This window comes from Martes martes (assembly GCF_963455335.1).
Source record: "Martes martes genome assembly, chromosome: 5".
Lineage (NCBI taxonomy): Eukaryota > Metazoa > Chordata > Mammalia > Carnivora > Mustelidae > Martes > Martes martes.
The window spans coordinates 112,941,352-112,969,314 of NC_137892.1; the positions used below are offsets into that span (position 1 = coordinate 112,941,352).

The following is a 27,963-nucleotide window of genomic DNA, read 5'->3' on the forward strand; positions in this document are numbered from 1 at the left end:
ATACCAGGGCACTGCTGAAGATAATAGAGCAAAAGAAACTAGTAATCTAGCAACTAGCAAGAGTTTAACAAGTGATAAGGGAAATAGAGGAAGACAGCCCTACCAAAATCAGTGTCATGCCAGGGTGATTGTGGGCATATTCTAAACCAAACCCTCCTGAGTAGCAACATCAGAGGGACAACACTACTGGGGGTGGAGAGAAGGAACAAAATTCACTGGCACAATCCAGCCAATTACCAAACAAATGAACAAGAAAATAACAACAGGCCAGGAAGGAGAGGACTGTAACCAGAAGTGCTATACTATGTAACCTAAAATATCCACTACTTGACAAAAATGTACAAATACACAGGAAAGCATGACCTATTCAATGGAAAAAAGCAGGGGACCAAAACTGCCTGCAAGAGTAACCAGATATTGGAATTATCCAAAAAAGATTTTAAACTAGCCGTTACAAATATATTCATAGAGCTAAAGAAACATAAATAAACAAATAAATAAATAAAATGAGAATATTCAAATTATTAGAATCAGAAATGAAAGAAGGGATATGATGACTGAGCTTACCAAAATTATAAAGATTGTAAAAAAAGTACTATGAACAGTTATATATCCATAAATCAGTTAACTGAAATGAAATGGACAAATTCCTAGAAACTGTCTCAAAAAGAAAGTAAATCTGAATAGATTCAGAGTGAAAAGACTGAATAGTAATCAAAAACTACCCACAAAGAAAAGTCAAGGTCCAGATGGCTTCACTATTGAATTCTATTGCACATTTGGTGAAGAATTAACACCAATTATTCACAAACTATTTCAAAAAGTAAAAAAGACAACATTTTTCCCAACTAATTTTGTAAGATCAGCATTACCTTGATACCAAAACCAGACAAAGATATTACATAAAACCTACAGACCAGTATCTGTTGGGAATATGGAGGAAAAAATCCTTAGCAAAAATTAGCAAAGTGAATCCAGCAACATAAAAAGGGAATTATACACCATGACCAAGTGAAATTTATCACAAATGCAAGGTTAATTACATATCCAAAAGTCAATTAATTTAAGAAATCATATCAATAGGATGAAAGTCATGTGATTATGTTATAGACACAGAAAAGGCATCTGAAAAATTTAACACACTTTCATGATAAAAACACTAAAAAAACTAGTAATGGAAACTTTCTCAACTTGATAAAGAGTATCTATGACAGACCCACAGCTAATAGCATACTTAATGGTGAAAGTGTGAAAGCTTTCCCCCAAATCAGGACCAAAACAAGGATGTTCACTCATATCACTTCTATTCAACATTGTCTGGAGGTTCTATCCAGGGACTTAGGCAAGCAAAAGTAATCAAATGCACTGTTAGAAGAGAAGTAAAACTACCTCTATTTACGAAAGATCTTCTATATAGAAAATCCTAAGGAAGCCACTAAAAAAACTATTACAACAAATAAATGAGTTCAACAAGATTGGAGAATACAAGACCAGTACACAAAAATCAATTTTATTTCTATACACTTGCAACGAACCACCTAAAAATGAAATTCATATATAACTTCATATACAATATCATTAAAAAGGATAAAATGCTTAGGAATAAATTCAACAAAAGAAGTGTAAAACTTACATTTTGAAAATGCCAAAACATTGTTGAAAGAAATTAAAGGTCTAAATAATTGGAAAAACACCTCACTTTCATGGATCAGAAGACGTAACATAGTTAAGATGGTAATACCTCATGCCTATCTACACACTGAACATAATTCCCATATGAATCTTAAATGACTTCTTTGTAAAAGTTGAATAGCTGGTTCTGGAATTCATATGGAATTGCAAGGGATCCAGAATAGTCAAAACAATCTTGAAAAAGGAGAAAGTAGGGTGATTCATGCTTTCTGGTTTTAAAATTTATTACAAACCACTAGTAATCAAGACGGTATGGAAGTACAAGGTTAGATGAGTGGAATATATTTGAGAGTCTAGAAATAAACCATAAATAAACGGTCAACTGATTTTCAACAGGGTGTTAAGACTATTCAATAGGGAAAGAACAGTATCTTTAACAAATGGCAAGAGAACAACTAGAGGGGCGCCTGGGTGGCTCAGTGGGTTAAAGCCTCTGCCTTCGGCTCAGGTCATGATCCCAGGGTTCTGGGATCGAGCCCTGCATCGGGCTCTCTGCTTGGCGGGGAGCCTGTTTCCTCCTCTTTGTCTGCCTGCTTCTGTGTCTATTTGTGATCTCTGTCAAATTAATAAATAAAATCTTTGAAAAAAAAAAAGAAAAGAAAAGAGAACAACTAGATATCCACATGCTAACGAATAAAGTTAGACCCTTACCTCACACTGTATATAAAATCCTCAAATGGATCAATGACCTAAATGTAAAAGCTAAAACTGTAAAACTCTTAGAAGAAAACAGCGATAAATCTTGATGACCTAGGATTTGGCAAAGGATTGTTAAATGCCAAAGAACAAGAGACAAATGAAAAAAAAGATATGTTGGGTTTTGGCAAAATTTTGTGTTTCAATCAACATCATTAAGAAAGTGAAATGATGGGGTGCCTGGGTGGCTCAGTGGGTTAAGCCTCTGCTTTCAGCTTAGGTCATGATCTCAGGGTCCTGGGATTGAGCCCCGCATTGGGCTCTCTGTTCAGCTGGGAGCCTGTTTCCCTCTCTCTCTGTGCCTGCCTCTCTGCCTACTTGTGATCTCTCTCTCTGTCAAGTGAATAAATAAAATCTTTAATAAGAAAAAAAAAGAGTGAAATGACAATGTACAGAATGAGAGAAAACATTTTCCAGTAATACATCTGATAAGGAACAAACACATATAAAGAACCCTCATAATTTATTTAAAACAAACAAATGAACAGTAATCCAATTAAAAACAGGCAAAGGATATGAATAGATAGTTCTTCCAGGAAAGATACACAAATAGCTGATGAGCACATGAAAAATGGTCAACATCATTAGTCATCAGGGAAATGCGAGTCAACCACAATTAGGTATCTCTTCACAACCACTACTATGGTCAGAATGAAGAAATAAGGTAACAAGAAGTGTTGGTAAGGATGTGGAAAAACTAGAACCCTCATATATTGCAGGTGGAATACAGAAAGATATAGTTGCTTTGGAAAATAGTTCTTCAAACAAACACAGTCACCAAGTTACCAAGCAATTTCACTTTTTAGTATAACCCAAGAGAAACCAAAACATGTCCACACAAGAACTTGCATATGAATGTTTATAGTAGTGTTATTCATAATAGCTCAAAGGTGGAAACAAGTAAAATGTCTATCAACTGAAATGGATAAATAAAATGGGACATATCCACAAAATGAAATATTATTAGGTCATAAAGAAGAATGAAGTACTGATACATGCTACAATATGCATGAACTTTGAAAACACTGTTAATCAAAAGAAGCTAATCAGGGGCACCTGGGTGGCTCAGTGGGTTAATGCCTCTGCCTTCGGCTCAGGTCATAATCCCAGGGTCCTGGGATCGAGCCCTGCATCAGGCTCTCTGCTCAGCTGGGAGCCTGCTTCCTCCTCTCTCTCTGTCTGCCTCTCTGCCTACCTGTGATCTCTGTCTGTCAAATAAATAAATAAATAAATAATCTTTTAAAAAAATTTTAAAAAATTAAAAAATAAAAAATTAAAAAAAAAATAGAAGCTAATCACAAAAGACCATATATTATTTGAGAGTACCAATAGAAAATATCCAGAACAGAGAAATTTATGGAGACAGAAAGTAGATAAGTGATGGGAGGGATGAATGAGGAGAGGGGAGACGACAGTTAAAAGGGGTTTGGGGCGCCTGGGTGGCTCAGTGGGTTAAAGCCTCTGCCTTCAGCTCAGGTCATGATCTCAGGGTCCTGGGATTGAGGCCCGCATTGGGCTCTCTGCTCTGGGCTCTCTGCTTGGCGGGAAGCCTGCTTCCCCCTCTCTCTGCCTTCCTCTCTGCCTACTTGTGATCTCTCTCTCTGTGTCAAACAAATAAGTAAAATCTTAAAAAAAAAAAAAAAAAGTAAGGGGTTTCACTTTGGGGTGATACAAATGTTCTAAAATTGTGGAGATGATTGCATATCTGTGAACGTCCTAAAAACCACTGACTTGAGTACTTTAAATGGGTGACTTGTATGGTATGTGAATTATATCTTTTTTTAAAAATTTATTTATTTGATAGAGATTTCAAGTAGGCAGAGAGGCACACAGAGAGAGAGAGGAAGGGAAGCAGGCTCCCTGCCGAGCAGAGAGCCTGATGTGGGGCTCAATCCCAGGATGCTGGGATCATGACCTGAGCTGAAGGCAGAGGCTTCAGCTCAGAACCCAGGTGCCCCTGTGAATTATATCTTAATAAAGCTGTTAAAAAAAAACAAAAAAATCTTAAATGCTTAACTATCCTTTTCTTAAGTAATCTCTATGCCCAATGTGGGTTTGAACTCATGACCCTGAGATCTGGAATCACATGTTCTACCAACTGAGCCAGCTAGGTACCCCAAATGCTTAAACTATTTTTGAATACTGCTTGTCTTTATATTTAGTTATACCAAAGACTTTGCTATTTTGTAAATAGAATTGGATGTGTAAAGCTTTATGAACTCTTGCAATTATACTAGTGATTTCCAATATACTAAGAAGGTAGTTGGAAACCTGAGAACATTAATAGCCATCTGGTCAACACTCTAAAATAAATCTGTAATTCTCGGATGGATGTTCCTCTACAAACTTAGTTTTTTCTGATACCAAAGTCTTTCCTTTAACTTAAATTTTATAGTTAGAATAACAAATGCCCCACCCTAATAACTTCAAGGGAATGAAGTGTTATTTTACAAACCGATTTGAGTTGGCTGTTTTCATCTTTCAGTTTCACAACATGCTTGATTTTTTGCTTTAGATTTTGATGACCCAGTAATTTAGCATACGAATCTCTTAGTTTATTTAGTTGTTCCTGAGCTGCACCATGTTCACTCAACAAAGCCTGTTTCTCTGCTTCAAATGTATCCAGTTGCAGCTGAAAAAGAGTTATTTTAAATAGACTTAGAAATGTTAAATTTACTTGTCTCATATGAACTACAAAGGAAACTCAATTACACACACACACACACAAAAACAAAACCAAAAACCAAAACGATGGATGAAAACAGATCATGCCAGCATAGTCTCAGGGCTCTCCATAATTTCTGTGAGACTCTTTAAAAAAGCTTTGGTGTATTTCATTTCCAAGATCACTAAAACACAGGGAAAGAAGGCAAGCTAGACAGCCTAATCCGTGTGTCAGGGGGATCACCATGTTATAATCAATACTCTCAGTTTTTTAAGTGGTAAGATTAGCATTTATCCTTTTTAAAGATCAGTATATTAATTTGAGAAACACAGACAGAGTGTAACAAAGTTAAGGATCACAGATTTACATAAATTATCAAAAATTTATATCAGGACAGCCTTCTAAGCTATCACGTCTCTTATTAGAAAGTAATTTTTAGCCTATAAAGACTACACAAAAAAATGTATGCATAAGAATTTAAAAAAATTTATGTCTCCTTAGTAGGAGTTAAACTGGCACTGTAAATAATACAGCAAAGTGATCTTTCAGAAAAATCAAGTCACTGTGTTGACTGTGACAGGGAACAAAGTGAATGCCTAAAACAAACACAAGTGAGCATAGTCCCAACTGACAAACCTGAAAAGGTTTAGTTTTATTATATAGTTCTTCATAAAGGAGACGCCACTTATTCATTTCCTCAGTTAACTCTGCCACTGTGTTTTCTTTTCCAGCTTTTCTGTAAGGAGAAATAAAATTTTAAAACATAGTGTATTAGAAAAAATAACTGGGGCAGTCGGGTTCTAAACCTAGATTACCTTGCTTCTTCCTCTTCGAGTTGTTTCTTGAACTCTTCACCTTGTTGCTTGAGTTGGTTCTGCAAATCAGTTATTGTTTTAAGAGAAGAGACTGTGATTTCTTTAATTTCTGCTTCTTTAAGTGCTGACTTGGTCTGCAGGTCTAGAAGCATCCTTTAGTTTGAGAGAGAAGAGTCCACTAAACATTTTATAGCCACTTTAGTAACTTTTCCTCTTTCTTTTACTTAACAAAACAAACCAACAAAACAAACTCAAGGAACTCTCCAAAAATTGTACTTTTTAAACTATGTAAACCTTTAATTTGCAATTGAAGATCACCCAAAGCAAGTCATGAAATTACAATTCCCTGCATCACTTAGTAGCTGGCTTTCAACATTAAATTATCTTAACAGTTCTAAGGCTACAAGTGTGGGCAGGTTTTAGTTCTCCCACATACCTTGCATATTCTTGATTTGCATTCTCAGTTGCCAATATCTGATGATGACTGTCCTCTGCACTTTTCTCGGCCTTGGCCACTTTTTCCTGAAGTGATGAATTCTCCAGCTTAAGATCTTCTATCTCACTAGCTGTTAATGCTTTATAACTTATTAAAAGGAAAATAAAAAGTTGAAGGATTTTTCTAACTATTATATGCATGATAAACATATAGCTCATTAGTTTTTTATTTTATACAGTTTAAGGTAACACAAACAAATCCTTATAAGCCATGCATTTACGGAGGTAAGAATTCAGTATTCTGAGGTCAGTACTAATGAGCATATATGGCATATGTTGCTCATTCAAGGAAAAAAATATTGAGTGCCTACTATGTGTATGAAGTATATGAAACATGAAAATTACTCCAAAACAAATATATGATCCCTGCGGCTACTGTCACAGAGTTCACGCTCTTGTGGGGAAGACAAGGAAATGTCTCTCCAGGTCTTTGCAAAAAAAATGGGAAAATATATGTATAATAAAATTTATGTTATGAAGAAAACTAGAGGGGCTCTGTGTGGCTCAGTTAGTTAAATGTCTATCTTTGGCTCAGGTCATGATCTGAGATCTGGGATGGAGCCCTGCAAAGGGCTCCCCACTTAGCTGGGAGTCTGCTTCGCCCTCTCCTTCACCCTCTCCCACACTTGTGCATATGCCTGAGTGTGCTTTCTCTCTCTCTCATAAATAAGTGTATAAATAAATCTTAAAAAAAAAAAAGAAAAGAAAACTAAAGTGCACCTTAAGCTGCGCTTAAAGACACCCCCATATGATCATTTCAACAGAAGCAGAAAAACATTTGACAAAGTACAACATCCATTCATGATAAAAACTCTCTGCAAAGTAGGTCTAGAGGGAACATACCTCAACATAATAAAGGCCTTTTATGAAAAACCCACAGGCAACATCATAGCCAATAGTGAAAAACTGAGAGCTTTTCTTTTAGGAAGAGCTCTTCCTTTTTTTTTTTTTTTTTTTTAAGATTTACTTATTTATTTGTCAGAAAGAGAGAGAGAGTGCACACAAGCAGGCTGAGTGGCAGGCAGAGGCAGAGAGAGGAGCAGGCTCCCCACCGAGCAAGGAGCCCCATGCAGGACTCCATCCTAGGACTCTGGGATCACGACCCAAGCCGAAGGCAGTGGCTTAACCCACTGAGCCACTCAGGCATTCTGGGAAGAGCTCTTCCTTTAAGAAAAGAGCTTTTCCAGGGTGCCTGGGTGGCTCAGTGGGTTAAGCCTCTGCCTTCGGCTCAGGTCATAATCTCAATCGTCCTGGGATCGAGTCCAGCATTGGGCTCTCTGCTCAGCAGGGAGCCTCTCCCCCTCCCCCTTCCTGCTTGCCTCTCTGCCTACTTGTGATCTGTCAAATAAATAAAATCTTAAAAAAAAAAAAAAAAAGAGCTTTTCCTTTAAGGTTAGGAACAAGACAAGGATGTCTACTCCACTACTTTTATTCAACATAGTACTGCACATCCTAGCCACAGCAATTAGACAACAAAAATAAATAAAAGGCATCCAAATTGGTAAGTAAGTGAAACTCTATTTGCAAAGCACATGACATTATGTATAGAAAACCCTAAAGACCGCACCAAGAAACTACTGGAACTAATAAATGACTTAAGTAAAGTCACAGGATACAAAACAAATGTACAGAAATGTGTTGTATTCCTATACACTAATAATGAAGCAGCAGAAAGAGAAATTAAGAAAATACCATTTATAATTGTACCAAAAACAGGATCTAGGAATAAACTTAACAAAAGAAGTGAAAAACCTGACTCTAAAAACTATAAAACATTGATGGAAGAAATTCAAAATGACACAAGGAAATGGAAAGGCATTCCATGCTCATAGGTTGAAAGAACAAATATTGATAAATGTCTATAACTGCAATCTACAAATGTAGATTTTAGCAATCTACATATGTAATGCCATCCCTATCAAAACACCAAAAGTGATGGTATGTGATATGGTGAATGCTGTGAAGTGTGTACGCCTGACAATTCACAGACCTGTACCCCTGGGGCAAATAATACATTATATGTTAATAAAAATAGTAATAAAAAAAACAAACATTGAAAGCTTTTGCATAGAACTAGAACAAACAATCCCAAAATGTGTATGGAACCACAAAGACCTCAAACAGCCAAAGCAATCTTGAAAAAGAAAAACAAAACTTGAGGTACTACAATTTAAGATTTCAAGTCATATTACAAAGTGGTTGTAATTAAAACAGTATGGTACAAACATAAAAAGAGACACAAAGATTAATAAAACAGAACAGAAAATCTGGAAATAAACCCACAATTATATGGTCAATTAATCTTGGACATACTAGGAAGGAATATACAATGGGAGAAAGACCATTTCTTCAATAAATGGTGTTGGTAAAACTGGATAGCTACCTGCAGAAGAATGAAACTGGAACACTTTCTTTCACCATACACAAAAATTAGCTCAAAATGTATTAAAAACCTAAATGGGGGCGCCTGGGTGGCTCAGTGGTTTAAGCCTCTGCCTTCGGCTCAGGTCATGATCTCAGGGTCCTGGGATCGAGCCCCGCATCGGGCTCTCTGCTCAGCGGGAGCCTGCTTCCCCCTCTCTCTGTCTGCCTCTCTGCCTAGCTCTGATTTCTCTCTGTCAAATAAATAAAATCTTAAAAAAAAAAAAAAAAAAAACAAAACCTAAATGTGAGGCCTGAAACCATAAAAATCCTTGAAGAGGGCATCACATTAATCTGACATTGGTTGTAGTAATATTTTTCTGGATATAGTCTCCTGAGGCAAGGGGAATAAAAGCAAAAATAAACTATTGGGACCACATGAGAATAAAAGGTTTTGGCACAGCGAAGGAAACAATCAACAAAACTAAAAGGCAACCTACTGAGTGGGAGAAGATTTTTGCAAATGACATACCCGATGATGGGTTAGCATCCAAAATATATAAAGAACTGAAACAACTCAATATCTAAAAAACAAATACTGCAATTAACAAATGAGCAGAAGACATGAACAGAAATTTCTCCAGAGATCCAGATGGCCAACAGACACATGAAAAGATGCTCAATATGACTCATCATCAGGGAAATGTAAATCAAAACTACATTGAGATATTACCTCACACTTATCAGAACGGCTAAACTCAAAAACACACAAAAAAAACAAGTACTGACAAGGATGTGGAGAAAAAGGCACCCTCTTGCACTACTGTTGGGAACGCTAACTGGCACAGCCACTGCGGAAGACAGCATGAAGGTTCATCAAAAAACTAAAAATAGAAATATCCTATGACCCGGTAATCACACTACTGGGTATCTTTTCCCTAAATATAAAAGCACTAATTCAAAGGGATACATGCACCCCTATGTTTATGGCAGTATTATCAACAATAGCCAAACTATGGAAGTGGCCCAAGTGTCCACTGATAGAAGAATGCATACAGAAGATGTGGTAGATATATACGATGGAATAATATTCAGCCATAAAAAAGAAATGAGATCTTGCTATTTGCTACAACATGGATAGAGCCAGAGAGTATGATGCTAAGTACAGTAAGCCAGAAAAAGAAAAATACCATATGGTTTCACTCATGTGGAATTTAAGAAACAAACAAGCAAAAACAAATAGAGAGATTAACTAAGAAACAGATTCTTAACTATAGAGAATAAACTGATTGTTACCAGAGGGGTGGGAGGGGGGATGGGTGAAATAGGGGATGGGGATTAAGGAGTATTTTTATAATGATGAAAAAAGATAAAATGAAATAAATAATAAAATAAATGAAAACCACCCAAAAGCCCAAAGTGAGAATGGGTAAATCAAATATTCTATAGCAGCTACTATGAACAAACTATAATCTCAGTCAATAATGTGACTCATTCTTGAAACATACATATTACAGAATATAAAGACAAGTCTCAGGAAATGACATACAGCATAGTGACATTTTTTGGCAAGATTCAGGAAAAAGGCAAAATTACAAAATATATTTGTATGGAAATACATGCTATAAAATTATACACAGGAATAAAGTGAGGAAATTATTAATGTAGGCTTTAAATGGTGTTATTTGTTGGTGGAAAGCAGGCAGATTGGATAGTAGTAGAACTCCTATATAATATCAAATTATTGAAATCTTTGGCTTACTGGTTTGGTTGTCTTTTATTGACTCCTACATTTTTTTTTTAAGATTTTATTTATTTATTTGACAGAGAGATAGATCACAGGTAGACAGAGAGGCAGGCAGGCAGAGAGAAAGGGAGAAGCAGGCTCCCTGCTGAACAGAGAGCCTGATGCAGGGCTGGATCCCAGGACCCTGAGATCATGACCTGAGCTGAAGGCAGAGGCTTAACCCACTGAGCCACCCAGGCACCCCTGACTCATACATGTTGATTTTATCTTTATGTTTTACAATTTATGTGTTGTATACCATTTGTATTTATTAAATATACTAAAATATACATAAAATAGATATAAGAAAAAGAGACTTAATCCCAAAATGCTCTAAATATAATAAAAATGTTTGTATTAATACACTCTTGGTGTGAGATGCACACAAATTTCTTAAATTTTCCCTGAAATTTGTAGTTCCCCCCCGAAATAAATTTTTTTTTTTAAAAGGGAAGTAAGTAGATAGAATAGGAAGTGAGGAAATGGATACAGTAGATATAATCTTCTATCAAGACAATCTATAAAGAGGAGTACAATTTTGGATTAAGAAGGGTATTGTGAGTGAGAGGTGCTGCTGGATAGCTGCAAAAGGAAGTGGGGGAGTGAAAGGAATTAATAAAATTTATGTATTTTAAAGATTTTATTTATTTATGTGAGAGAGAGAGAGAGAGAATACGTGTGAGTGAGTGGTGGGGAGGCGTGGAAGAGACAGAGAGGCAGGGAGAGGAAGAGGGAAAGAATCTCAAGTAGACCACATCTTGAACATGGAGCCTGAAGTGCGGTTTGATCTAATGACCCTGGGATCAAGACCTGAGCTGAAACCAAGAGTCTGATGTTTAAATGACTGAGCTACCCAGGCACCCCTAAAACTTATATATTTTATATATATATATTTTTAAGATTTGAGAGAGTACGCTAGCAGGGGGAGGGGTAGAGGGCTGGGAGGGAGAGAGGGGGAGAGAGAGAGAGAGAGAGAGAGAGAAGCAGACTCCCTGCTGAACACGGGGCTCTATCTCATGACCCTGAGATCATGACCTGAGCTGAAATCAAGAGTCAGATGTTTAAATGATTGAGCCACCCAGATGCCCCTAAAATTTATGTATTTTATTTTATTTTTAAGATTCCATTTATTTATTTGAAAGAGAGAGAATCAGAGAGAGAGCACAAGAGTGGGGAGGGTCAGAGGGAGAAGCAGACTCCCGCTGAGCTGGGAGCCCAATGCAGGACTGAATCCTGGGACTCCAGGATTGTGACCTGAGCCGAAGGCAGTCACTTAGCCAACTGCCACCCAGGTGCCCCTAAAATTTATGTATTTTATTTTATTTTCTTAAGATTTCATTTATTTATTTGACAGAGAGAGACACACAGAGAGAGAAGGAACACAAGCAGGGGGAGTCGGAGAGGGAGAAGCAGGCTTCCCGCCGAGCAGGGATCCTAATGTGGGGCTCGATCCCAGGACTCTGGAATCATGACCCGAGCTGAAGGCAGACACTCAACGACTGAGCCACCCAGCCGAAGGCAGACACTCAATGACTGAGCCACCCAGGTGCTCCAAATTTATGTATTTTAAAGATAAATGCACATTAATATTTTTTATACTGATTGAGACAAATTCAGTAGAAAGGTTGAAAAGGACAAATGGAATAATGTTACTAAAGGCTAAAAGATAGGAACACTCCTCCTGTAATAGGTGGGACGATAGGATGAGCATAAATGCAGGTGTGTTTACAGGTTCGGTAATGAGGAGATAAAATCTTAAAAATTCTTTGTGAAGAAAAAGATGGTGTTAGGAGAGTAAGACAGAAGTGCCAATGGTTTGAGAGTACATGAAATTTGATGGGAATCGCAGGAAAGGAAATTTGTATACATAATAAGATTACCAGGTGATAATCCTAAATGCCCATTTATGGCTGTTAATTATGGAATTTAGAGTAATACCAACGCTTCTATTAGTGTGATTATTTTTTCAGATTTCGCTAAACACGCCTCCCCACTCATATTATATTTGAGAGTGCAGGCTCCCAAAAATACCTTTCAAACTGAGCAGTAACATCTCCAAGGTTTTGCACTGTATTATCATACTTCTCCTGTAAAAGCAGGGTAGTCTGACTGTGAGTAGCATTAATTTTTTCCAGTTCAGCTTCTTTCCTAAGGAACAATTAAAAGATAAAACACTAATTACAAATCATTATTCTAAGGAAGGAATTAGTATTTACCTTTTGATACTGTGAATCATGTGTCCAATGTCTGCATCTTTGTATCCACTACTGGATAGCTCAGATCTAACTTGACAGTCTGCTTCTAATACCATGTTTATTTATGCACTAACTTCTCTTCTGGCTTCATCTTATCTTTCCTGCCCTTATCTTACTTTTGTTTTCATCTTAATTTACTCATTTCTAAATTTATTTTTCAATATTACATGTACTTATATAGGTAGCTAAAGGATTCTTTTTGGAAGACGGTAGGGTAAAAAGACTAAAACAATCTTAACAACAGCAACCAAAACTAAAGAAAAATTGCCAGTTAAAAAACACTTGGATTGAATAAAGTCTCTGCATTTAAATATTTAAGAAATACTAAGTGTCTTTAACTACACTTGGTATTTCTTTGAAAAAAGTTTATAGGGATCCCTGGGTAGCTCAGTCAGTTAAATGTCTGCCTTCAGCTCAGGTCATGATCCCAGCGTCCTGGGATTGAGCCCTGCATTGGTTCTTCCTCTCTCTCTGCCAGCTGCTGCCCCTCCCATGTGCTTTCTGTCAAATAAAGAAATAAAATCTTGAAAAAAGAAAAGAAAAGAAAAGAGTTTTTAGGACTATATAGATTTATTTCAGTAATCCTCATAATAAATTGTTATTACTTAAAGATTCAATAACTTATTTGGTAGATTATTATTCATTTATAGGCTGTCAGACACAGAAAATAAACAGCTAATCAAATTCCTTTCTTTTTTTTTTTGAAGATTTTATTTATTTATTTGACAGAGAGAGATCACAAGTAGGCATAGAGACAGGCAGAGAGTGGGAGGGAAGCAGGATCCCCGCTGAGCAGACAGCCCCATGTGGACCTCCATCCCAGGACCCTGAGATCATGACCTGAGCTGAAGGCAGAGACTTAACCCACTGAGCCACCCCGGGGCCCCAAATTCCTTTCTTTTTAAAATTTTTAAATTATTTATTATGTTCAATTAGCCAGCATATAGTACATTATTAGTTTTTGTTGTAGTGTTCAATGATTCATTAGGTGCATATAATATCCAGTGCTCAGCACAACACGTGCCCTCCTTAAGATCTATCACTTGGTAACTCCGTCTCTCCTCATCAAATTCCTTCTATAATGAATATGGGATTTCAAAAGTATATACACCAATAGCCGAAAGCAATCACATAGTAGTAAAGGATTTATGACAAAAATATTCTCTTCCCTGTCCCATAGAGAAATCACTTTCAATTTTCTTAGATTTTTCTTATGCTTCTAAAATTTCCAGGCTGGAAGGGACTTTAGAGATCATGTCATTAAAACCTCTTAATTTTCTATCTAGTGAAATAGAAAATTAAAGAAATTAGAATTGTCTTGCTTAGGATCACAGAGCTGGTTAGCAGATCCAGCAATAAAATCCTTATCTCCTGACCTCTGTACCCAGTTCTTTGAGTTCACATAAATGATTGTCTCAACTTTCTTTCCTCCCTGAAACTGACATCATCTACTCAGTTTCTTAAAGTGCCTGTTCCCTGAGCCTGGCTCCAGTATAGAATAATTCCCCTAATAACACTTTGGTACTTACTGCTCCCCTCGAGAGCAGGTTATATATAAAAGCTTTGTGTCCTTTTTATCTCTGATTACCACAAGAAAACAGAAAAAGGATTTTAGTAAAAATATGTTAACAGGAGAGAGATACACAGTTGCGAGATACATCATAATTCTGTGGACTCATGTATAGTTCTTGGTTCCTTCTTAGAAATATTTTTAGTAAGGAAATCCCAAGGACTAAAATAACAATTATTTTAGGTGTAACTTGAACTTAAGAATCAACCTGGATACCTTACTTTAAATAATGTGGTGCAGAAGGATGCATAATGTAATAAAAATAGGGGATTAGAATTAAAAGCAAAGTCCAAGAGGAACCTGGCTGGCTCAGTCAGTGGAGCATGTGACTCTTGATCTCGGGGTTGTGAGTTCAAGCCCTACAATGGGTGTGGGAAATACTTTAAAAAAAAGAAAAAAGAGGGGCTCCTGGGTGGCTCAGTGGGTTGGGCCTCTGCCTTCAGCTTGGGTCGTGGTCTTGGGGTCCTGGGATCGCACCCCACATTGGGCTCTCTGCTTAGCAGGGAGTCTGACTCCCCCTCTCTGTCTGCTTGTGATCTCTCTCTGTCAAATAAATAAAATTTTTTAAAAAAATCTTAAAAAAAAAAAAAGAGAAAAGAGGGGTGCCTGGGTGGCTCAGTCATTAAGCATCTGCCTTTGGCTCAGGTCATGATCCCAGGGTCCTGGGATCGAGCCCCACATCGGGCTCCCTGCACAGCAGGAAGCCTATTTCTCCCTCTGCCCCTTGCTTGTGTTGTCTCTCTTTCTGTCAAATAAATAAATGAAATCTTAAAAAAAAAAAAAAAAAAGAAAGAAAGAAAGAAGAGAAGTTTGAGATCTCTTAAATTTCTTATTTTTGAATATTTCCCAGGGTTTGGTTATTCTTTTCTCATTTTGTTTTTTTTTTTAATTTTTATTTTAAATAAAATTTTAAAAATTTTTTTTATCACTTTGCTTTTTTGATTGCTACTTCTGAGAGTACAGGTACTCAGTAATTAAAGGTGCAACTTATGCAACGTAAACTAATGTACACATAGGTGAAAAACAGAATGTTTCTTATTCAAGGGTGGGATTCTCACCTTTGTTTTCTTTCTAAATCTGTTATTGCTATAATGTTGACATCCAATAATTTTAAACAACACATGAGCAGTAAGGGAACCCCAAATTTTGGTCATTTATTAACATCCTTTTAAACTTTTGGCCTGAAAAAAAAAGAAAGAAGCTACGCTTCTGACTTTGGCTCTCATACTTGTTTGCATAAACATTCTGTGGGTATACTTTACTTCTCTTTATTCCTTACTTGTGCAATAATTCTAACCTCACTTACTTGCATGACTGACCAATGAATCCTGAGAGAATGTACTGGAAAACACTTTTTAACATCTGAAGTCATATTAAACACAAGGTCTTATTAATACAAACCCTCTCAGCTTTTCTTCTAGGAGTTTCAGTTCTTCAGCTCGAGATTTTGTTTCCTCTTCCAACTGTCTGACTAGGCTTTCAGCTTGTTCCTCCTTTTGCTGTAATTTATCTAGTTCATCCAGAGCTTGCTTTAATTCTTCCTCAAAGAGATTCCTCTCTTTCATCATTTCCTCTTGAAAAGAACATAGCTTCTGTTGAAGACTGGAGGACAATTCCTACATCCAAACAGAAAACCACTGAAATAGTATGAAATGGCCTTCTGAGGCTTTTACCAAGCACAAAAAAGAAGTACAAATAATAAAGTATGAATACTAAATTCGAGAACTTCAAAGAAACTTGAAAAATACAGATGTCACCTGTGTGTCATCATGGATTATATCCTGCACTGTGTTAACACTGTGGTAAATGTTGTTTCAGTCTTTTTTCTATGTATCGTACACCCACAACACCTATCTTGTAAAATTAAAATTATAATTTACAACTGAATTTTAGCATATATCTTTCTCAGATGATCCTATTTGAAAGGTATACTATGATTTCAATAGTATACTATGATTTCAATAGTATATAAATGTATTTTAAAGTTATATTATAAATCACTACTGTCAAAAATTAAAATAAAGTAAAGAAGACACAAATAAATGGAGGGATACTCTGTCCTCATGGATTGGAAAATTAATATTGTTAAAATATCCATACAACCATAGCAATATATAGATTCTATGCAAACTCTATCAAAATGGGAAATTTTACAGAAATAGAACAATACTAAAATTTGTATTGAAACATAAAAGACCCTGAATAGCTAAAGTGATCTTGAGAAAGAAGAACAAAGTTGGGGGCATCATGCTCCCTGATTTCAAACTATCTTACAAATCTATGGTACTCAAAACAGTATGGTACTGGCATAAAAACAGACACATTGAGGGATGCCTGGTGGCTCAGTTGGTTAAGTGTCTGCCTTTGGCTCAGGTCATGATCCCAGGGTCCTGGGATCAAGTCCTACGTTGGGCCCTTTGCTCAGCAGGGAGCCTGCCTCTCCCTCTCTCTGTTTGTCAAATAAATAAAATCTTTTAAAAAAGAAAGACATATCAATCAATAGAATAAAGCCCAGAAACAAAAAAAATAGACACATCAATCAATAGAATTAGAGCCCAGAAACAAACCCATATATACAGTCTATTAATTTATGATAAAAGAGGCAAAAAATATACAATGGGGAAAGAACAGTTTCTTCAATAAATGGTATAGGGAAAACTGCAAAATCACAAGCAAAAGAAGGAAGGTGGACCTACTACTTTATACTATAAACAAAAATTAACTCAAAATAGATTAAAGTCTTGAATATAAGACCTGAAAACGTAAAACTTCCAGAAGAAAACATAGTAAGCAACCTGACATTGATCTTGGTGATGATCTTTTGGATATGACATCAAAAGCAAAAGCAACAAAAGCAAAAATAAACAAATGGGATGGTATTAAACTAAAAAAGCTTCTACAAGACGGAAAACCATCCAGAAAATGAAAATGTAGCCTACTAAATGGGAGAAAATATTTGCAAATCATATATCTGATAAGGGATTAATATCCAAAATATGTAAAGAACTCTTACAGTTCAAAAGCAAAAAAACAAAAACAAAAACAAAAACAAAAAAACAAACAATCTGATTGAAAACTGGGCAGCAAGTGTGAATAGATGTTTCTTCAAAGACATATAGGCAGCCAACAGGTACATGAAAAGATGCCCCAAAACACTCATCATCAGGGAAATGCAAATCAAAACCACAATGAGATTCACCTCATACCTGTCAGAATTTTTTTTTTTTTTAAAGATTTCATTTCTTTATTTGACAGACAGAGATCACAAGCAGGCAGAGAGACAGACAGAGAGCAGGGAGGAGGCAGGCTCCCCGCTGAGCAGAGAGCCCGATGTGGGGCTCGATCCCAGGTCCCTGAGATCATGACCTGAGCCGAAGGCAGAGGCCTCAACCCACTGAGCCACCCAGGTGCCCCTGTCAGAATGGTTTTTATCAAAAGGACAAGAAACAGGAGTGCCTGGCTGGCTCAGATGGTAGAAAATGTGACTCCTGATCTTGGGGTCATGAGTTCAAACCCCACCTTGGGCACTGAAATTCCCTCCCCCGAAAAAGGACAAGAAATAGTAGAAGAGTAAGTGTTAGAGAGGATGTAGAGAAAAGCGAACCCTTGTGCACTGTTGGTGAGAATATCAGTTGGTGCAGTCACTATGGAAAACAGTATGAATGTTTCTCAAAAAATTAAATACACAACTGCCATACAATCCAGCAATTCCACCTCTAACTATTTATCTGAAGAAAATGAAAATAGAAAAGATATATGCATCCAATGTACACATCAGCATTATTTACAATCACCAAGATATTGAAAAAACTTAAATATCTACTGATGGATGAATGGATAAAGAAAATGTGGTATATATACAATTGAGTGTTATTTATCCATTAAAAAAAGAAGGAAATCTATGCTATCTATGATGTTATGGATGGACTTTGAGGATATTGTAGTAAATGAAATAAATCAGACAAAGAAAATTACTATATGATCTTACTTATATGTGGAATCTAAAAACAAATAAAAAACCCAGCTACAGAGAACAGACTGGTGCTTGCCTGAGGCAGGGGTGGGCAAAATGGGGAAAGGAGTCAAAAGGTATCGACTTCCAGTTATAAAATACTCAGTCATGGGCATATAATGTACAGTGGGGTGACTATAGTTAACAATACTGTATTGCATATTTGAAAGTTGCTAAAAGAGTAGATCTTAAGGGGCGCCTGGGTGGCTCAGTGGTTAAGTGTTGGTCTTCGGCTCAGGTCATAATCCCAGGTGCTGGGATTGAGCTCTACATCAGTGCTTCTCCCTCTCTCTCTGTCTGCTGCTCTGCCTACTTGTGCTCTCTCTATCTCTCTGTCAAATAAATAAATAAAATCTTTAAAAAAAAAAAAAAGAGTAGATCTTAAATGTTCTCCTTAGAAGGAAAAAAATTCTTTAGCTATCTATAGTGATAGATGCTAACTAGGCTTATTGTGATAATTTTGCAATATACACAAATATTGAATTGTTGTGTTGTTTACTAGAAACTCATATACTGTTGTATGTCAATTTATACCTCAATCAAAAACAAAAAGAAAAACCTGATATAGATGTGCCCAGAGCACTTAATGAAAAGAAAACCGGGCCCTTTGCCTTTAAGAAGAATGGTCACTGTAAATAAGCATTCTCTCTACACTTTACACTCCTAACAATGCATTTAGGATCTTAAATACTAAGATACAAAAAAAATTTGAAAGGTCTGCCAACAATAACTGCAGTTGCAGGACTGGATGGCAGAAAAAATAACAAAAAACAAAAGAACCCAGGTAAAGTGAAAATTGCCTCTGATTATACGCCACCTCAATCTTACGTTTTCTCAATGTAGAGATAACCACTAGTTTGGTATATATGCCTTCTGGTCTTTTCCTACATATTTATGTACTTAAAAAAATACACACACACACACACACACACATACATATATAAATAACATAAGCTACATATGTAAAGATCACATAAAAAATTCCTAAAAACAATTGTTGAGATCTTTAAGTCAGTATATATAGATCTACTTAATTCCTTCAGTTGTTGCAGGTTGCCCAACAATATTTCATATCAAATACATTCGAGTATCTATTTGCTCCACTCTCACTAACATGTTATGTATTATCAAATGTTTTAATTCGTACCAATCTTGTTAGGGAAAAACAATTATTTCCATGTTCCATTTCTTTAATTATTACTAAGGTAGAACATCTTTTCATGTTTACAGATTATCTGAATTTTGACCTCTGAGAATGATGAATTTCCATCCTTTGCCCATTGGTTTTTGAGAACTGTTTTTCTCACAAATATGTACATTATTCTTTATGTAGTCTAGATTTTTAAAAATGTCACTTTGGTTTCATATGCATTTAGATACCATTTTAAAACATAACTGCAAATGCCCAAGTAGTAATCTAACACATGTGCCAGGAAAATACATATTTTTTAAGATTTTAGTTTTAAGACTTTATTTTATTTTTTTAGAGATTTTATATATTTAAAGTCAATCAGAGAAAGACAGTTATCATATGATCCTCTGATATGAGGAATTTGAGAGGCAGGGTAGGGTTTGGGGGGTAGGGAAGGAAAAAAATGAAACAAGATGGGATCAGGAGGGAGACTAACCATAAGAGACTCTTAATCTCACAAAACAAACTGAGGGTTGCTGGGGGGTAAGAGGGCAGGGAGAGGATGGTTGGGTTATGGACATTGGGGAGGGTATGTGAAATGGTGAGTGCTGTGAAATGTGTAAGCCTGATGATTCACAGACCTGTACCCCTGAGGCAAATAATACATTATAGATTAATAAAAATAATTAAATAAAAAAAGGTTTTATTTATTTATTTGACAGAGAGAGACACAGCAAAAGAGGGAACACAAGCAAGGGGAGTGGGAGAGAGAGAAGCAGGCTTCCTATTGAGCAGGGAGCCTGTTTCAGGGCTTGATCCCAGGGCTCTGGGATCATAACCTGAGCTGAAGGCAGAGGCTTAAAGATAGAGCCACCTAGGCACCCCAAGATTTTACTTTTTTTTTTTTTTTTAAGATTTTATTTATTTATTTGACAGACAGAGATCACAAGTAGGCAGAGAGGCAGGCAGAGAGAGAGGAGGAAGCAGGCTCCCTGCTGAGCAGAGAGCCCGATGCGGGACTCGATCCCAGGACTCTGGGATCATGACCTGAGCCGAAAGCAGAGGCTTTAACCCACTGAGCCACCCAGGTTCCCCCAAGATTTTACTTTTAAGTAATCTCTTAACCCAAGGTGGGGCTGGAACTCACAATTCTGAGATCAAGAGTCATGCTTGACCGACTAAGCCAACCAGGTGCCCCACAAGAAAAAAAATTTTTTTTAAGATTTAATTTTTTAATTTGACATAGAGAGAGACACAGCAAGAAGGGGAACACAAAGTAGGGGAAGTGGGAAAGGGAGAAGCAGGCTCCCCACTGAGCAGGGAGCCCGATGCAGGACTCAATCCCAGGACCCTACGATCACCGCCTAAGCGAAGGCAGATGCCTAATGACTGAGCCACCCAGGTGACCCAAGAAAAAATTTTTAAACAATTTTCTTATTTTGGTTCATTAGTTGCTTATAATTTTTTCACATTATCAATAACCCTGTCATAAACATCTCTGCAGATAAATCTGCAGCATAGACAGGACTTTTACTGAGGATAAGATTCTAAAAATAGAACTGTCAGAGTGAAGCACATATACAACTGAAAGGTCTTCTGATAAACAGGGAAATGTATGACATATAATAAGCACAAGTTGTTTTCTTTTCTTATATTGTAGTAAACTACCTTCTCTTGTTGCAGAAGTGAATCAGTCTGTAATTTTTTTTGTTGTAGTTTTTCATGTTCCTGTTTTTCAAGAGTAAGTTTCTCCTTTAAGTTTTGCATTTCAGAATTTAGAGTTTCATTCTGTACTCTATCCCTCTTGACAAGGTCTTCTATAAAAGTGAAAAATGCTGAAATTAGATACTAACTTTGAGAAACCAGATTTCCATATTTTCTGCTATTAGCATGTTACACAGATCAAGTATTTGCAAAGAAATAAAGCCAAAACATAACTCTGAAGTTTGTATCATTTACTATATAGAATATAGTAATTCTATAATAAATAAATAAATTCGATAATAAAACCTTGAAAATTGGTTCTGTATCTTCTCATTTTAAATGGCCACCTAATGGGGAAGTCAAAAACTGCACCACTGCATGTACTTCAATGAAGACAAGCAATATATTGAAATAAACAGAGAGCAAACATTATAAAAGATAAAAATTCTCACATAGAGAACAGGATTTTTATGTTGTTTACATAATTATTAAAAAATGTTTTCATATAGCAGTACTTTCCTTAAATATTGTACATATTATTTCTTTAAATACCTTTTTCTTTCTCGAGCAGCTGACACTTAGCATTCAGGTCTTCTATTTGTTTAGAAAGTAAAACAACATTTTCCTCAAGAGACTGCTTAAGGCTTACAACTTCATGATTCTTCTCTTTCAAATTTTCCTCTAACTGGGCAATATCTAGCTTGTATTTTTCCACTTGATCTGATGCACAACTGCATTAAAACAAATTATTTTGAAGAGCACATGATTTAGGCACAAGGAAAATGAACTGAAAAAGTATGAAATGATGTACTCATCACTATTCAACAAACTAAGGTCCAATTAAAAACTACTATTCATATTACCTAATTTCTTCGATGTATTCTAAGAGTTTTTCTGTTTCGGATTTTTCATCAATCTTTTCCTTCTCTATTGAAACACTGAAAAAAATGGCATATGTGAATATATACAATAATCACACATAATGCTTAATCTGTACCAAATACTGCCATATCGGATATGCTGTTTCTAGAGTCCAAATTCTTTTTTTTTTAATGTGGGTTTTTTTTTTTAAGATTTTATTTATTTGACAGAGAGAGTCACAGTGAGACAGGGAACACAAACAGCGGGAGTAGGAGAGGGAGAAGCAGGCCTCCTGCTGAGCCGAGAGTCCGATATGGGGCTTGATTCCAGGACCCTGGGATCATGACCCAAGCCGAAGGCAGACGCCCAACAACTAAGCCACCCAGGAGCCCCTAATGTGGGTTTTTTTTTAAAGATTTTATTTTTAAATAATCTCTACAACAAATGTGGGGCTCAAATTTACAACCTTGAGATCAAGAGTCACATGCTCTACTATATCATCCAAATTCTAAACCATTATTTTATGTGACCTCTCAGGTTGACAATTTAAAATATACAAATAGGAAACTGAAGTTTTTTTTAAAGCTTTCCAAATAAATTCTGATAAAAGGGCTAAGATGATGAGAATTATCACCTATAACAACCTAAGTGTTAGAAATGATCTTTCCTATAGCTTTCCTGGCTTCCCTACCCACAACACGTGGAAAACAGCATTTTATTGCTATAAAGCCTTTGTTTTAGGTTGACTTTTATCTAATTACTCATGTGTTACCTCCTCCAAACAATCCAATTTAAAAAATGAGCAAACGATTTAGACACCTTATAAAAAGATTTTTATGGGGGCGCCTGGGTGGCTCAGTGGGTTAAAGCCTCTGCCTTCGGCTCAGGTCATGATCCCAGGGTCCTGGGATCGAGCTTCGCATCGGGCTCTCTGCTCAGCGGGGAGCCTGCTTCCTCCTCTCTCTCTGCCTGCCTCTCTGCCTACTTGTGATCTCTGTCTGTCAAATAAATAAATAAAATCTTTAAAAACAAAAAAAAAAGATTTTTATGAATGGTCAGTGAGCACAGAAGGAGAAGCTTGACCCTTATAGTAACAAAATTACAAATGAGACACTACTTCCTACCTACTAGAAAGGCTAAAATCAAATAGACTGACAACATCAAACCTTGGAGAGGAAACAGAACTGGAATTATATCATATACTGCTAAGTACGACTATAAAATGTGACAACCACTTTTGAGTTTTTTTAACACGTTATATGTATACTACATTACCCTATGATCAGGAATTCTAACCCTAGATGTTTATTCAAGAGAAATGAAAACCTATGTCCGCAAAAGACATACATAGTAGTCTTATTCACAATAGAAACTGGAAATCCAAATAATGATCAACAGAGAAATAGTCAACAAATGGAGGTATATTCAGGAGGTATATTCATGGCGCTACTACAAAGATTATGAGGCCTTTCCTCAACATTTATACAGAAGATAGACAAAATTAAGACATTCATACATCTTTTCAGCATAAACTATTTGGGAATCATCAGGGCTCAGTTGACGAAGAGAAACAGAGCAAGCAGGGAGCAGTAAGTTAAGTGAAGGAAGGTTTAGCCTTGATAAACAAGAGCAAGGTGAGAGAGGAAAACCAAGAATTAGTTACACTTAATAATTTCTTTCTTTTTTAGTCACTCACAGTTTCCCCTCAAGTTGTGCTATTTTCCCCTGAGACTCCTCAAGATTCTTCTGAGTGACCTGTAGCTTCACTTCCATGCCTTCCTGTTTAGCCATCATACTCTACACAACAGAAATATCTGTTTTAGGAAATGAGAGATCGTTCAGATCCCCAGATCCAGACACAGCAAACTCACCAAGATATCACTCACCCTCATCTTTGTTTCTCTTTTGTTTCTAAGTTTCATTAACTCAAGGCTTAGAAGTTTCATAGTCTTCTGGTTATTATCTTCAGAAAACTAAGTACAAGAAACATAAATAATTCAGAAATATTTTCTACAAGGTCCTATATAAAAATCACAGAAATATTGATTATTCTCTTACTGGGACTATTATTTACCTACATTATACTCTGGTAGAGAAAACAGGCTTTGACCACACCCGGATTACTGATTTTACACTATTACTCTTCTTGTCCCTCTCTTTGATTAATGTGACTTTCTGGATCATTTATTTAATTTTTTGGGAAGGTTTTATTTTTAAGTAATCTCCACCCAATGTGGGGCTCGAACTCACAACCCCGAGATCAGGAGTTGCATGCTCTTGAGCCAGCCAGGTGCCCCTTTCTGGTTTATTTTTGAAAGTGGTTTGGGTGGTCACCTACCTCTGCATACTGCAGAGTCCACTGCAAGCCTCTATAACAAGCTTCTTGGGGAGGATTCTGTCAAGGGTGCTTGCTTAATAAAATGCATCTGAATTGCCTGATCTCTTTGGAAATATGTAGATTACAGGGTCCACCCCAGGCCTACCAAATCAGAATCTCCCTCAGTGGGGTCTAGGAATCTGCTCCCTTCCACAAGCTTGATTCTTACGCACGCTCGTTCTCTTTGTGATCAAAGAACTCAGCACATTACAGGCCCTGAGTAAATGACTGTTATTAAACTGAACAGTGATTTACAGCCTCCTTATACTTCAGACAAAAGCAGATGACCATATGATGCCCTTTAAGATCTATTAGTATGTTAATACTAATAGACAAATTTATCTATTAAATACAGTTAGTCCACAAATTTATTCATTTCCCACTTCATTTCCAAAAGGATTCGAGACGGAAGCCTGCTGTTCTGCTATTATTTATTTCAGAGAAAGATCTTTACAGTGGCTTCTAGGTGTAAATTTTGTAAGTTTTATTAATGGCCTTATTTACTGGAGGTGACTTTGAAGAAGGATGAGAAAATGTCAGACATTAAAACAAAAGTAATTTGTTTATCACCTCTTATATGTCAGGTACCATAACAAAAAAGACCATAATAATTCTTCTCGGAAGCAGTTTAACATTTAAGATACATTTGCTGAAGGAAAAATACTAAACTAGAGCCTAAAATTGCCAAACAACTATATAAGAAAAAAACATTTTTAATTTATTCCATAGTAAATATTATTGTCAGGTTCAAATACCTTTGATTTTAGTAGTTCATTAGTCCTGGTTAACTCAATAAGCTGTTTTTCTAGCGAAGCATTACTTGCAGAGAGAGATGTTTTCTCCCTGACTGCAGCATTTAGCTTGGCCTCCATTTTTTCCAACTCAGCTTCCAGATCCTGGATCCGCTTGTCCTGAGCACCACGTTCCTGCACAAGAACACGAATCTGGACAGAAACAAGGTGATAAGTGAATGAATCACCAATACAGTACCAACATAACTATATGCTATTGATAATGAAAACAATGCTTAACCAATCGAGCCACCAGGCGTTCCAACTCTTACCATTTTATAGCACATTTATTTTTCAGTTAAGTTGAAGCACTGCTTACCTCTTTTTCTAATATCTTCAAATCTTTATCATTCTTTTGAGATTCCCTCTATTTAAAAGTCAAAGAACAGAGATAAATAAATTTAAATGCCAAAAATATCACAAATTTGATTTTCAGCTATAAAAAAATTAAAGTTTAATTCCTCTTTCTTTTCTTTTTCTTTCTCTCTCTTTTTTTTTTTACTAAACTTTACCTACCAATGTACAGCTTGAACTCACAACCCAAGATCAAGAGTCACATGCTCTACTGAGTTAGCCAGGCATCCCTTTCTTTTTTTTTCTTAAAGATCTAATTGGCTTCATTAAGTGATTCATGAATCAGGCAGCAACCTATCTAGCAAGTAGAGGGGAGCTCCTCACCAAACAGCTAATTTCCATTTTATACATTTCACTTAGCCTTGTAAACATTTTGTAGGAGACTTATCTGGTAGAAGGAAAATGTTCTTTAAATCTTAAAATATTTCAGGGGCGCCTGGGTGGTTCAGTGGGTTAATGCCTCTGCCTTCGGCTCAGGTCATGATCCCGGGGTCCTGGGATCGAGACCCACATTGGGCTCTCTGCTCCGCGGAGAGCCTGCTTCCTCCTCTCTCTGCCTGCTTCCCTGCCTACTTGTGATCTCTCTCTCTCTCTCTGTCAAATAAATAAATAAAATCTTTAAAAAAAAAAATCTTAAAATATTTCAGTTTTAAATTTTCACCCTACTAGATTATTAGGCTTTTCCTAATAAGTCCAGGGAAAAGAACAGGTGGAGCTTCATGAATAAAGCTACTGAATGCCTTCTTTCTAATGCTGAACATTAATACATTTTGAATATTTAATTATGTTATTCCAGAAAGAAAAGAATCTTACAAAGAGAAATAAAGTTAAACCTTGATACCCAAAGAGAAAAAAAAAAAGCTACATATGCAAAGACATAAAAATTAAAAGGTGTAAGCAGATTTTTTAAAAAAGATTTTATTTATTTGGGGTGCTTCGGTGGCTCAGTGGGTTAAAGCCTCTGCCTTCAGCTCGGGTCGTGATCTCAGGATCCTGGGATCGAGCCCAGCATTGGGCTCTCTGCTCCTCGGGGAGCCTGCTTTTTCTTCTCTCTCTGCCTACTTGTGATCTCTGTCTGTCAAATTTAAAAAAAAAAAATCTTTAAAGTTTTATTTATTTATTTGAGAGAGAGAGAACACAAAGGGGGCAAGGTCAGAGGGAGAAGCAGACTCCCCACGGACCAGAGAGCCAGATGAGGGGCTAGATTCCAGGATCGAGACCTGAGCTGAAGGTAGATGTTTAATCAACTGAGCCACACAGGTATCCCTTGTCAGCTGATTCTAATCTACTTATTGCCTTTATTCTAAATAAGACACACAATTTTGATCTATGTATTTTTATATCCAACAGCTTTTCTGACACAACGGCCCTAAACAGAATATCCATCTTTTCCCCCTAAAATGGAATAAAATGGATAAACATACTGCACACAACTTGTTTTATGTGCTTCTAAGTTGAGGGGGACTACATCAGTCTCATATTTATTAATTTTCCACAGGATGGCATTTTCTATCAAGGATGGCCAATTATTTAGGGGTTTTACACAAACCTGTATGCAATTTAGTTTTCTAAGAGTTCTGTAGTTAATTCAAAATTTTAGAACTGTTTCTTTAAGAAATTCAAATCAGGAAATTTAAATCAACTTCTTTTTAAAAATTACTTTTTAAATTTTAATTCCAGTATAGTTAATATACAGTGTAATGTTAGTTTCAGGTGTACAATATAGTGATTCAACACTTCCATACAACACCAGGTGCTCATCAAGACAAGAACACTCCTTAATCCCCACCACCTATGTCACCCATCTTTCCAGCTTCCTCCTCTCTGGTAACATCAATTTGTTCTCTAAAGTTAAGAGACTGTTTCTTGATTTGTCTCTCTTTTTTTTTTTTTCCCCCTTTACTCATTTGTTTTGTTCCTTAAATTCCATGTATGAGTGAAATCATATGGTATTTGTCCTTCTCTGACTTATTTCGCTTAGCTTTATCCTCTCTAGGTCCATCCATGTTATTGCAAACAGCAGGATTTTATTCCTTTCTATGGCTGAAGAATATCTCATTGTATATACATTTAAACCACTGCGTAAGAAAAGACTGTCTATATCAGTGCTGCCCTATAATATATCACAGACCACATACATATTTTCTTTTCTTTTTTTTTGGAGAAGAAATGGGGAGGAGGGGGAGGGAGAATCAGATCCCCGCTGAGCAGGAAGCCCAACCTGGGGCTCAATCCCAGGACGCCGAGATCATGACCTGAGCTGACGACAGGTGCTAAACCAACTGAACCACCCAGGCACCCCCCCTTATGTATTTTCAAATTTTCTAGTAGTTATATATATGTTTTAAAGTTATATATTTATTTAAGCAATCTCTATGCCCCATGTGGGGCTCAAAC

At 36.5% G+C, this 27,963-nt stretch overlaps 1 protein-coding gene across 1 annotated transcript in view; it reads right to left on the reverse strand.

Annotated features, from left to right (window-relative positions):
• Positions 1-27,963, reverse strand: part of HMMR (hyaluronan mediated motility receptor) — a 40,293-nt gene that overhangs the window by 2,890 nt on the left and 9,440 nt on the right. The window contains exons 4-16 of the mRNA XM_080804382.1: positions 25,532-25,579; positions 25,177-25,365; positions 23,931-24,017; positions 23,741-23,841; positions 22,047-22,121; positions 21,736-21,914; positions 21,148-21,296; positions 15,737-15,951; positions 12,542-12,658; positions 6,305-6,451; positions 5,869-6,021; positions 5,690-5,789; positions 4,844-5,020 (exon numbers count right to left, since the gene is read on the reverse strand). Of these exons, the coding sequence (XP_080660508.1) occupies positions 4,844-5,020; positions 5,690-5,789; positions 5,869-6,021; positions 6,305-6,451; positions 12,542-12,658; positions 15,737-15,951; positions 21,148-21,296; positions 21,736-21,914; positions 22,047-22,121; positions 23,741-23,841; positions 23,931-24,017; positions 25,177-25,365; positions 25,532-25,579 (1,737 nt within the window). The remainder of the gene's footprint in view (positions 1-4,843; positions 5,021-5,689; positions 5,790-5,868; positions 6,022-6,304; positions 6,452-12,541; positions 12,659-15,736; positions 15,952-21,147; positions 21,297-21,735; positions 21,915-22,046; positions 22,122-23,740; positions 23,842-23,930; positions 24,018-25,176; positions 25,366-25,531; positions 25,580-27,963) is intronic.